General features: G+C 36.0%; 1 protein-coding gene across 2 annotated transcripts in view; it reads right to left on the bottom strand.

Annotated features, from left to right (window-relative positions):
• Nucleotides 1–12,336, bottom strand: part of USO1 (USO1 vesicle transport factor) — a 93,832-nt gene that overhangs the window by 20,401 nt on the left and 61,095 nt on the right. The window contains exons 9-14 of one of the 2 annotated variants that reach the window (XM_019467319.2): nucleotides 9,579–9,757; nucleotides 5,529–5,669; nucleotides 3,549–3,637; nucleotides 2,998–3,152; nucleotides 2,383–2,594; nucleotides 824–844 (exon numbers count right to left, since the gene is read on the bottom strand). In XM_019467319.2, the coding sequence (XP_019322864.2) occupies nucleotides 824–844; nucleotides 2,383–2,594; nucleotides 2,998–3,152; nucleotides 3,549–3,637; nucleotides 5,529–5,669; nucleotides 9,579–9,757 (797 nt within the window). The remainder of the gene's footprint in view (nucleotides 1–823; nucleotides 845–2,382; nucleotides 2,595–2,997; nucleotides 3,153–3,548; nucleotides 3,638–5,528; nucleotides 5,670–9,578; nucleotides 9,758–12,336) is intronic. The other variant, XM_019467327.2, reaches the window with a different exon arrangement.

The raw sequence follows: 12,336 nt of genomic DNA on the forward strand, positions 1-12,336 counted from the left end.
AAAACTCCTTTTTAAATGACTGACATGTATACTTTTAAAATATCTAGTATCAAAAATTCTGGAAGCTAAAACTGCTGAATATATCTGTGTTATTAACATGTGTCATATCATACTCATACACAAAGATATAACTCCTAACAGCACCTCAGTTATTACTAGCAATACTGCACAATTGAACATATGAACGTAAATATTAAGGTACACTCCCTTTTTGCCAAAGACTGCACAAAAAAAAATCAAAACCAATACAAATCACACTCCCCACACACATCAAAAACTAACCCCCAATGGTAATTGTACCATATGGGTTATATCCAGAATAACCCACAATATCCAATTTAAAAATTTTTCAAATTACAAAATTATACTTACTATTGTACATTTTCAATAATCTAAGTAATAAAAAAGTCATCACATTCTTTCATATACTGACTAAAGACAAACTTCTTAACCCTAAATTTTACTAGCTTTGAAATAGTTTCAGGGGGGATAGAGAAGCAAGCTTAGGTGAGGAGACACACAAAACCAACCAAAAAAACCCAAACCAAGCTATTCCAGAAAGTGCAAGCATACCCGGAGGAAGCACAGGTACAGCTTCAGACTTTCATTCCCACAGCTCTTAGTAACACCACTACATGGAGAAAATGCCCCATGGAGAAAAATTGGAGAGCCACTTATGATAGAGATAAACTTGCTGACACATGAAAGTGTGAGTAGAATGTAACTTCAAACAAGCAGTTAAAAAAACCATCAGCAAAACCCAAGACAAAGGAAAGCCTTGCTGTAAGAGGGAAATGCCTAAGCTTAAACAAGCGATACATACCCGTCTGTCGATCTTATCACCCTGTAAATTACACATTAAAAATTATTTATAAATATTACTGCTGTAGAAAAATTTAAATCCAGAAAAATCCCTCACAGATGGTCTCTCTACAAACCCACACCAATAATTTGGGACAGGATAGTTCTAATATTTTATTATGTAACATTATGTAATTATCTAATATTTTATTGTAACAGGATAGTTCTAATATTTTATTATGTAATATTTATTATGTAACATATATATTATGTAACATATTTTATTATGTATTTTATTATGTAACATAATATTATGCATATTATTAATATGCATTTTGGAGAAGAAAGGATCATTTTACAGCACTGTGCTGTGAGGGGGAAGACACCACTATCTTGAGAAATTCTCATAATGCATTAATTGTGACTACAATGTTAGAGCGAAGTCTCTGGTGGTGGTGGTCCGTTAACTGCTGTTTGGCTTAAGAAAAGCTATTTTCAACAAACAGCAACATGAGAATGAGAAGTATTAAACACACATGGATATGAATATTTAGGGGTAGTTTTTTCAAATCACTAAGAAATAAATGATAAAGATGCAACAAGCTTTCAATTTAAATAAACAGATTTTAAACAATAAAGAGAATGTCTGATCCCCTTTTCACTAGTTAATTTTTAACCGTAATTTATAACTTCCTATGGATGATGGCATTGATGTCTCTTTAAAAGCTCACAATAAAACAATTCAATGAGTGTGTCAAAATTAAAAATTAAGAAGGACACAACACATTATCACCGGGAGGGAGAGAGGAAAATTCTAGGGGACAGCACAATTTTAGACTTAAGTATATTTTTACTCTAAGTGACTCTGAATGTTAATGACTATAGTTTTGCTAAACAGTGAACCTGAACTGTTCAACAGCAACAGAAGTCCATGTGGACAAATCATCCAACTGTAAGTGACCTTCGTAAAGACCTTATCATCCACACTTCAGTGAAGCTTTGTTGTTCTCATTAGGTGTCTAGAGGAATGCAAACAGTTCCATTTTTGTCTGTATTACTAGATAAATTATATGCCTTGGGGTTTTGAGGGTTGGAGAGCTCTCAAACATCAAGGAGTACAATGTTTAGTAAGCGATGGACTGGTATTGTTTTCTGAAAGGAAAATCAACTGGTCTGGGAAGAGAAAGAGGGAGGTACATAGCTATGAACCACTTTATTCTATTCTCTCTCATAAACAGACCCAAATTCGGCTACTGAGCAGAAAGAGAAAAGGACATGCAAGAACACTGGATGATAGAAAAAGGAAACAGAAAGAGAAACAAAACACCTTTCTGTCCAGAAGATGTGTTTCATGAAGCAGATCTTACTATTTGGCAAAACCATTCTTGTAAGAGTATGTATTTCTTTCTCTCCACACCCTGTTTCAGGTTACAATGAGTTAATGAGCAGGTAAGTCCATGCCTCTTTCCTTTTTCATCTGCATCTACGAAGGATACCCTTAAATCTTTGTATCACTGACACAAAAACGTATAGCTGAGATTTTTTCCCCCTTAGAGCAGTTCCACTCGCCAGCCACGTTACCTGTGAAAGGATGTTGGTGCACTGTTGCAATAAAGAAACTGGAGGGTTGCCGATACTTGTAGCAAGTTGAACCCTGAGCAACTGTTCTTTCTGGGTAGCATTTTCTTGCAAAGCATGGGCAAGGGCCACAGCAGCACACCAGTTTGAAAGTGAATCAGTAGAAAATAAACCTCCGCATAATAACTGACCAGCTGAGACTGAATTACCTGTTGCTACAAAGATGGCAGGCAGATGATGATAAAAAATTAATTGTTGTTTTACACACACACAAAAATAGTATGAAATACGATTTTAAAATCTGTTAATTAGGGGTATTAAGTTACATTTTTAAAAGTCTGCTTTTCAAGACAAAAATGAAAGATGACAAAATGACCCTGGAAGAAGAGTAGCAGAACAAAGAAATAATTACATTTCAGGCATCAAATCGATGAGATAATATTCCAGAAAATTACTGTCGTAATTAAAAACTGCATTTCTAAAGCAAATCCAAGGAAATGCCATATTTTAAATATTCCACTACATCCAGGGTCTTTTATCATTTACAATATAACTTATCATTAAAAGCTGGAAAGACTATGTACTTCTCAGAACAGAAATTAGAACTAAATTATTTACCATCAATAGTGGAAGGTAGAAGCGTTGACACAATTTCTCCTTGTCCTTTTTGGTTTTTATATAAGAAACATTGGAAACAGTAGAGAACGGCACAGCGCAATACAAACGGCTGCCTTTCGTTAACCATGGACATGAGAAGTACCACGATTGCCGGTCTGTTGCATTCAGAAAGAAAAGAGCAAAAGAAAAATTGCAACCCAAGGACACAGATCAGTAACTAGTCGCTTCTGCTGACTGAAACACCATAAGCAGAACACCAGCAAGGTAAGTATTCCACCTCCATTGCACAGGACAGACAACTGCCGCTCGGACAAGCAAGCGATCGGGTCTGCGTAAGGCACGGAGAAGTGCGAGGGTGATAGCTGAGCCCAAATACCGAAGCTCCAAGGACCACAGACTCTTTTAAAACACCAACATGTTTATCTTGTCAGATAATTTCTAGTTTCAAACATACGGGTGAACTTCTTAAAAGATGTGTACATGAGATATACTAAAAACCCAAAGTAAATTCTGACTTCCTCAGAGAAATAGCAGTATTTCCCTTTTCCTACCTTGGTGGGTTTGAAGGTGCATTTACAGAAGCAAAGTAGTCTTGGTTTACTTGGTAGCCTCGAATAACTTCTGACACAGTATTAATGGTCTATTTAGGGGGAAAAATAAAAATTGAGAGAGAGTAAGTCAAGGAAGAAAACCTGTTTTCAAAACAAAATGTTATATCCTTCTGTGGTTTGCTTTTAAATGCTAAAATTCAGATACCAAAAAAAAAGGAGTGACAGCATTATAATCCTGTTAACACTTTTTCAAAATAACGCTTTAAAACATTAAGCATAGGGCTCTAATTACAAATAACACTTGACCATAAGGATTTAAAAGTCTCAAAAAATTAAAATCAATAGTATCCTCTAAAATACAGAATCTATTTCTACAAAACAAGGGTGCTTCAAACTAAAATCAGCAAACACATTTAAAATATAACAAAATTAAAACTTCAATTTAAGGATGAAGTTGAAAATACCTCCAAGAAAATAGAATAAAAAGGCAAACTAGATACACAGAAAGTCTAACAAATCTATTAGTGGAGTTGCAGAAATAGAACATAAAAATAATTATCAAGAAAGATAAAAAACATTCTCAGGACTGAAGGACACAGGTCTACAGCTTGAAAGGGTCCAGTGGGTGTCAACAATAATTGGGGAGGGTTAAAAAAAAAAGAAAGTCTGTAGTACTGCACATTATCAGTATATTTCAGGAAACCAGAAAGGAAGAGAAGATCCCAAAAGTTTCTAGAGAAAAAAGTTACATGAAAAGGATTAAGATTAAAAATGGCTTCAGATTTCTTAACAGCAGCTCTGAAATAATGTTCAGAAAGTTGAGTGTTATGATTTCTAACCCTGAATCTATACCTAGCCAAACATTAGAGTAACTCTGAAAATAAAGGAATGACATGTAAAAGATAAAAACAAGTTCTCTTGCCATTTACTTTTTTTAGGAAGTGAAGTAAACTAAGATAATGAGTCAAAACGTGGGGAGTAAAGACATGGAATCCTGGTAACTAAGGGATTTAACTCCAGAGAGGAGTAAAGGGAGATCCTAGGAGGATGGTGAAAGTCCTGGGGCTAGAGATGTGCACAGAAGTAGACCAGCCTATATTGGAGCAGGAGGATGGAAGGGGCTTCTAGAAAAGAAGAAAAAATGTCTAGGAAAAAAATGTCTGGGATGGGAAATGGCATGTTAATCATATTGATAGTATTAATATGCAGATACACAGAAAAACAGTAAGATGAAAAGAGAATACTATTACAACTTAGGAAAGAGAGATATTTAAAAATGATACAGGGCTTTGGCTTGGCAGGGAACAGTATTTGTACAGTCATTAAATTATAAACCCTGATTACTGATTTAAATGCAAATTACTGGGGTGACAGGAGGAAGTAAAGTGAGAGGGTTATGCAGAGGGGAAGCAAGACTTAAGGCAAGGGAGGAGTGAGGCTGCAGATAGCTAGCTGCTTTTGTTACAAAACTTTTATTATTACCTATTCTTTTAATGTGCATGTGTTAATTTGAGAAAGATTTTATGAAAGTTTAAATAAACTAAACCTTTCTTTTCTTCAAACTAACCTCTTTTTCTTAATAGGTAGGAAACAAGAAACGCCAAACATCAGGGAAAAAGAATTTACTGTTCTAGGACTCTGTAAGACTACTTAAGTCTCAAGTCTTATTTGACTAAGTCATACTGTTCTCAACATTAAAAACTTAAATCATACTGTGCACTCCTGTTGAATACAATAAAATTAATGAAAGTCCTGTAAGCTTGAACAGTATTTATATATTATTAAACTTGAGGGATGAGTACACCTTTTGGAATTAATACTGTCATCATTATGCAAATTATATTTTAGTAGGATCAATAAGGAATTTAACATATAAAAATGGTTAACTATTACTGTTTTGCCTTCAGCTGACATCTAATTCTTCTTAGGATTCCTGATTTCAACTTCCGCAAGAGTAGCCTCTGCCTCCATTTGGTTTACCTCAGTCAGGATATCAGCAGGCACTCCAGTGGCCATTAGGATAGTGCAAAGTTGCTGCAGTAAGCCACACTGGAACATAGCTTTCTGGCAGCTACTGGTAGCACCCGGAGGGTTGGTGGGAGATACCAGCACACGAACCAGCTGTGAAAGAAAGAGAAAGCAAAAGTGGTCTTTTAAAGATGTGAAAAGTCTTGAGGCAAATTATCTGTATGAACAAGAACGTCTATATAAAGGATTCCCCTCACCTATTCAGCCAGATCTAGATGCTCTTTCCTTCACGCTCTCATGGCAATAGTTCTGTTATAGTACATAGCACATTACGCCAGTTTGTCTCCTTCAGGTGATTGTGAACTCCCAGAGTAGAAACTGCCTCAGTCATTTTTGTATTCCAAAGAAAAGGCCCAGTATTTATAACATAGTGTATAGTCAATAAATGAATGAATAAGTAACAGGGTGGTATATTTCTTACCAAAGCAAAGATGAACTACCTAATTATGGAGAAGGTCTGAAAATAGAATGGCTTGGGGTGAAATAAAGTCCCCCTAAACTGGAGATACTTAAAGAGAGACCAAAACTAACCCCTGAAGACATGGTAGAAGATTTATGCATTAGGCAAGGGGCTGGCCTCATTGATTGTTAATGCTAATGAAACCTTTATGGTTCTATGATTAGTCTGAACTTGAACATGAAGTCTGAGAAACATAAAAAATGTCATCCCAAACAAATGTTCAGCAGTTACGTCTTCAAAATAATTTCACATATAGCTTGTATTTTAAAACTAGACTTACCAGTCTATGTGTGTACAAAACCTTGTATATTAAGATCAAATGGGATTTTATAATATTTTTATTAAGAGGGTTGATTAATACATTGATGTCACTAGAGAGAAGCTTTAGAATTACATAATGGCTCAAATCTTTAGACCTTTCTGGTTAGACCTCCATGGCTTTTTGTTTTGGTTTTTGTTTTATTCTCCTCTTATCCCTAATTGAAATATATATATATATATATATATATATATATATATATATATATATATATATATATATATATATTTAAAGCAATACCAAGCTATTTGTCACTTCTCCCATAAATATTTCTACATATGCCTCTAACTAAAAAGAATTTTAAAAAACATGATCATCATGCCATTACTGTAGCTAACAAAATCAACAATAATTCCTTAGTATCATCTAATAGCAGTTGGGTATCTTTATTGATGAGGTAAATAAAGAAAAAGTAATTATCAATCTTCTAGATGACAGAGAAATAGGAAAAGGTGATTGAAGAAAGAGGGAATATTTATTATAAGGATAACAACATAAGGGAAGACTTAGTAACAACATTCAAATACGTAAAATACCGTAAGGAATGGACTTATATTTTCCCTGAGAGCAAAACAGGGGGAAGTTTGTAGAAGGCAGATTTTGACTCATTATATGAAGTTTTTAAGAGCTAGAATTACCCAACAATGAAAAGGATTCTCTCATAAGGTAATGAGCTTTCTGGGAACTGCTGGCAGTATCTGTCCAAAAAATGATATATAAGGGTATATTCCTATAGGAATAGGAGGCAGAACTAGTCATAACACTATCATTCCAAGAAAAATTAAAGTGTTTTAGGACTAAAAAACTTTTCAAAAAGATGCTTCCCCAAAATTTAATCTGTAAAATTTGAATGAATACCCTCAAACACATCGATTTCAATTTATAGAATTTTTAAAATCAATCATGATTTCAACACAATGATGAATAATTCCAGTTAGGAAGTTATCTGTCCAAATAGGACTGTTTATCCTCATTTTTGATGCATTTTCATTTGGTGCATAACAGAGAACTGGAAATACAAGCAACCCTAAATAAAGCTATAAGGAAACAGCACAGTAATAGGCTGAAAAGCAGAAGATAACCTGTGGCCTGCGAAGTCATGAATGCATTAACTACTCAATCTTTGAGATGGAGAATATATTAAAGTGAATTAAATTCAGTTTATTTTGAAGTTTACATTCTTTAAGATTTTATTTACTTTTTAAAAGTAAAAAAAACTTAACCAATTTACTACATATGTAAAAATAATGTATTTTTTTGTTTATATGCAGCACCCTAGTCTAATTTTTTTTTTCTTTTGGTAAAGTAGTACTTTTTAAACAGCGGCTTTCTTCAAAAATGATTCTTTGCTTAGTACTCTAAGCCATAAAACATGAGTGGACTCCTCTAGCAGTTTAAATTTTCCCTGCTTGGTAGGATATATATAAGCTTTTGCACATCACCAGATCCCTTCGCTCTGTCTAATCATGTTTTGAAAGGTATTTTTCTACAGGAATTTCTTTTATTAAGAAAGTGGTGTTGGGGGCGCCTGGGTGGCGCAGTCGGTTAAGCGTCCGACTTCAGCCAGGTCACGATCTCGCGGTCCGTGAGTTCGAGCCCCGCGTCAGGCTCTGGGCTGATGGCTCGGAGCCTGGAGCCTGTTTCCGATTCTGTGTCTCCCTCTCTCTCTGCCCCTCCCCCGTTCATGGTCTGTCTCTCTCTGTCCCAAAAAAATAAATAAAAAACGTTGAAAAAAAAAATTTAAAAAAAAAAAAAAAAAAAAAGAAAGTGGTGTTGGGCAAAATATCAAGCTTATACTTGGAATGCTATTTCTAAGGTGCAAAAAACATGTTGAAAAACTAAGTCTTGAAATGTGTAATATTGACATGTGAAAGTAGAAAGGATGAAGTGGGGAGTATAAAATAGAAATATTCTACCCATGTTCTCCTGTAAAATATTTTCCTGACAGGTTTGAGGCATATTCTATATAAGGTAACTATAATTTATTATCTAAATTGGGACACTTTAGAAGTGAAAGAGGACACTGTTCGTAATTACAAAACGATTATTAGCCTGGCAAAATGGGGCATCTGGTCACCTTAATTACCAATTAACCCTACACAGGCAACTCCCAGGGCATGCAACGATATTCAGACTCTAATTACTAGAGAAACTATCCATCTAGTTTTGAGGAAAACAATTTCAGAGACGCAGGAACAATTCAGAGATATTCAAAGACCCACAAGAATCACCAGAGAGCCAGTAAGCTGGGAAGCTAGTATATAAACTTAAGGGTTTGGAGAGGGAATAATAAAAGGAATAAGTAAGTAAAATACTTCAAAGAACTTCATATTTTCTCTGATGCAGAAATCATTTGGGATCCTATTGTCTTCACTTTTACCATTCATCAACAGTAAGCTAAAATAAAATTGCAGGTGACTTGTCATTTTAACTTATATCAGACTTACAACAGATTATTAATCTTTGGAGGCAGGGACATTATCATTCATTTCCTAGCAGTCACTGCCTAGCTCTCAGTAAATGTCTACTGAATGAATTTATTTGCTGAACGCAGTATTCCGTACATTAAAATTTACATTAGAACCTTAACTGAAGAAAGTAGATTTAAAAAATTCAAATCAACAATCTAACCTATTATTCTCTGGGTGCAAAACCCATCAGGAAACTATACGTTTGGATTTGCTTTAAAATAATCCAGCAGGGCAGGGTGCCTGAGTGGCTCAATCAGTTAGGCATCTGACTCTTGGATTTGGCTCAGGTCAGGACTTCACGGTTCCTGAGTTCGAGCCCTGAGTCAGGCTCTGTAGCACAGACTACTTGGGATTCTCTCTCTTCCCCCCGCCCCACCCTCCCCTGCTCACTCTCTCTCTCTCTCAAAATAAATAAACCTTAAAAATAAATAAAATAAAATAATAAAATAAAATAAAATACAAATAATCCAGCAGGGCAAGAGAAGGGAATAAAAGATGAAACAAAATTGCCACATGTTAATAATTATTGAAGTTGAGTCATGGGCATATGTACTGGGGGTTGGAGGGAGCAGTTAATGGCAGTGGATCTCTATCTCTGAGCATAACTGCAAATCTTCATATTAAAAGGTTTTCTTTTAGGCCCATCTGAAACCAACTCAATATCCTAGATTTATCAAATACAAGCAATTTTCTTTTCTTTGAAAGGAATGTTGTCAAAATTCTTGTCACATTTATGTCTAACTATAGTGTACCTGTAGCATTACGTGCAGATTAGTCACTTTCTGTGCAGACCAGCCAGAATTTTCATCGCCAACATCAAACCAAGGTTTCATACGTTGAATATATGAGCCTTCTTTAAAAAAATTTTGATTGGAATTGTTGTTTTTTAACAAGTTTTGGAGCAAAATCAGACAATCTTCCACTACTATGCCTGAGAAAAGAATGTAAAATGGAAGTGTTAAGGCTGATAAAACCTGAAGGAAAATTCACTCCCCAAACACTTAAATAAGACAAAACTTCAAACTCAGCATTTCTTCAGTACAGCAAGGCAAAAAGCCTGTTCTGACTCCTGATGGTCACAGGCCACAATCTGCGTGCTCTTTCTTAGGTTTCCAGTGATCTCTTGACCTCTCTGTTCAACTACCCCTCACCTCAATAACTCAGATTTTTTCTTCAGATCCCAGATTAAATATCAAGACCTGATGACTAGGTTGGCATCACCAGCCACATGCTTTCACAAGAAACTGCTCCTTTTATTATTATGTAGTATCTGTCTTCTCTACTAGATTATAATTCATAAAGACAGGAATGTGAATGTCCTACTAGGATACAGTGACCTACTCTATATCCTCACCAGAGACAGAAACAAGATATCAGGTCTATACATATCAGCTCACTATTAAATATTTGTTGAATGAATAAATCATATCTTATTTAGTCACTAAGAAGCACTGGACATTGTTGTCTTGAGTCTCTTCCTTGAAACTTCCTCTTCCCTTGGTTTCTAATAACTACTCTCTCATGATTTTCCTTACAGATCTCTGGCCACTCCTCACGCTTCCTATCTTTCCTGGTTCCTCTTCTCCATTTACTTCTATCTTTGCTTACAACATACTATTCTATAGGGTAGTTCCATCCACACTACAGCATATACTATCATCACGGCTTAAAGCTCATCAACTGATCTCTATCATGTGTTAGTCTAACGAAGGATCTGTCTCCTCTGTTCAGAATGACTAATGTTGGGGTGCCTGGGTGGCTCAGTCGGTTGAGCATCTGACTTCAGCTCAGGTCATGATGTCGCAGTTGACGAGTTCGAGCCCTGCGTTGGGCTCTGTACTGATAGCTCAGAGCCTGGAGCCTGCTTCCGATTCTGTGTCTCCCTCTCTCTCTGCCTCTCCCCCACTCATGCTCTGTCTCTGTCTCAAAAATAAAGATAAACATTAAAACAAACAAAAAAAAAGAATATGACTAATGTTAGATGTTCACAGCTAGTAAGTTCCTCTGCAAGGTACACTCACACATTTACTCCTAGTAGTTGAGGTCTGTGTTTATAAAAATCAGTTTTTTAAATTTTTTTAATGTTTTATTTTTGAGACAGAGAGAGACAGAGCATGAGCAGGGGAAGGGCAGAGAGAGAGGGAGACACAGAATCCGAAGCAGACTCCAGGCTCTGAGCTGTCAGCACAGAGCCCAATGTGGGGCTTGAACTCACAAACCGCGAGATCATGACCCGAGCTGAAGTCGGATGCTTAACTGACTGAGCCACCCAGGAGCCCCAGTTTCTTTTTTAAATAGACTTTATTTTTGGGGCACCTGGCTGGCTCAGTCAGAAGAGCACATGACCCTTGATCTCAGTTGGGGTTGTTTGAGTTTGAGCCCTACAATGAGTGTAGAGATTAAATAAAACTTTAGGGATGCCTGGGTGGCTGAGTCGGCTGGGCGTCTGTCTGACTCTTAATTTTGACTTAGGTCATGATCTCACAGTTCATGGGTTTGAGGCCTGCATTGGGCTCTGTGCTGACAGCATGGAGTCTGCTTGGGATTCTTTCTCTCTCAGAATAAAATTAAAAACTTAAAAAAAACCCACTTTATATCTTAGAGCAGCTTTAGGTTTACAGAAAAAATGAGCAACAAATAAAAGGAATCCCCATATACTCTCTCCCTCCGTTTCCCCTTTTATTAGTAGCTAGCATTAGTGTGGTACATTTGTTAGACTGATGAATGAAAACTGATACATTATTAAAGCCCATGGTTTACATTAGGGTTTACTCTGTGTTGTGTGGGGTTTAGCATATTAGTTTTGACACACATATAATATCATTTATCTACCATTACAGGATAGGATAACTTCACTGCTCTAAAATCCTCTGTTACACCTACTCATTTCTCTTTTCTCCCACCCCAAATGCCTGGCAATCATTCATCTTTTTGCTGTGTGTATATAGTTTTGTCTTTTCCAGATATTATACAGTTGGAATCACAGAGTATATAGTCTTTCAGGCTGGCTTATTTCACTGAGCAATACGCATTTAAGGTTCCTCCATGTCTTTTCATGGCTTGATGCTGTTTTATTGTTGAATAATATTGGATCGTCTGGATGTACCACAGTTTACCCATACACCTACTGAAGGACATTTTGATTGCTTTTAAGTTTTAACAATTATAAATAGAGCCACTATAAACATTCGAGGGCAAGATTTTGTATGGATATAATTCTTCCACTCATTTGGAGAAATACCAAGGAGTGTGATTGTTGGCTCATATGGTAAGAGTATGTTTAGTCTGGTAACAAAGTGCCAAACTGCCTTCCAAAGTGTCATTTTGCATCCCACCAGCAACGAATGAAAGCATCTGTAGTCCCTGTTTTAGTTTGCATTTCCCTAATGACATATGATGTTGAGCATCTTTTCATATGCTATCTGCCATCTATATATCTTCTTTGGTGTTATTTTTTCCCATTGTTTATTGTTGAATTTTAAGAGTCCTTTGAGTATTTGGGATACAACT

The sequence above is a fragment of the Panthera pardus genome, unplaced genomic scaffold (genome assembly GCF_024362965.1).
Source record: "Panthera pardus isolate Hobbes unplaced genomic scaffold, ASM2436296v1 HiC_scaffold_13, whole genome shotgun sequence".
Taxonomy (NCBI): Eukaryota; Metazoa; Chordata; class Mammalia; order Carnivora; family Felidae; genus Panthera; species Panthera pardus.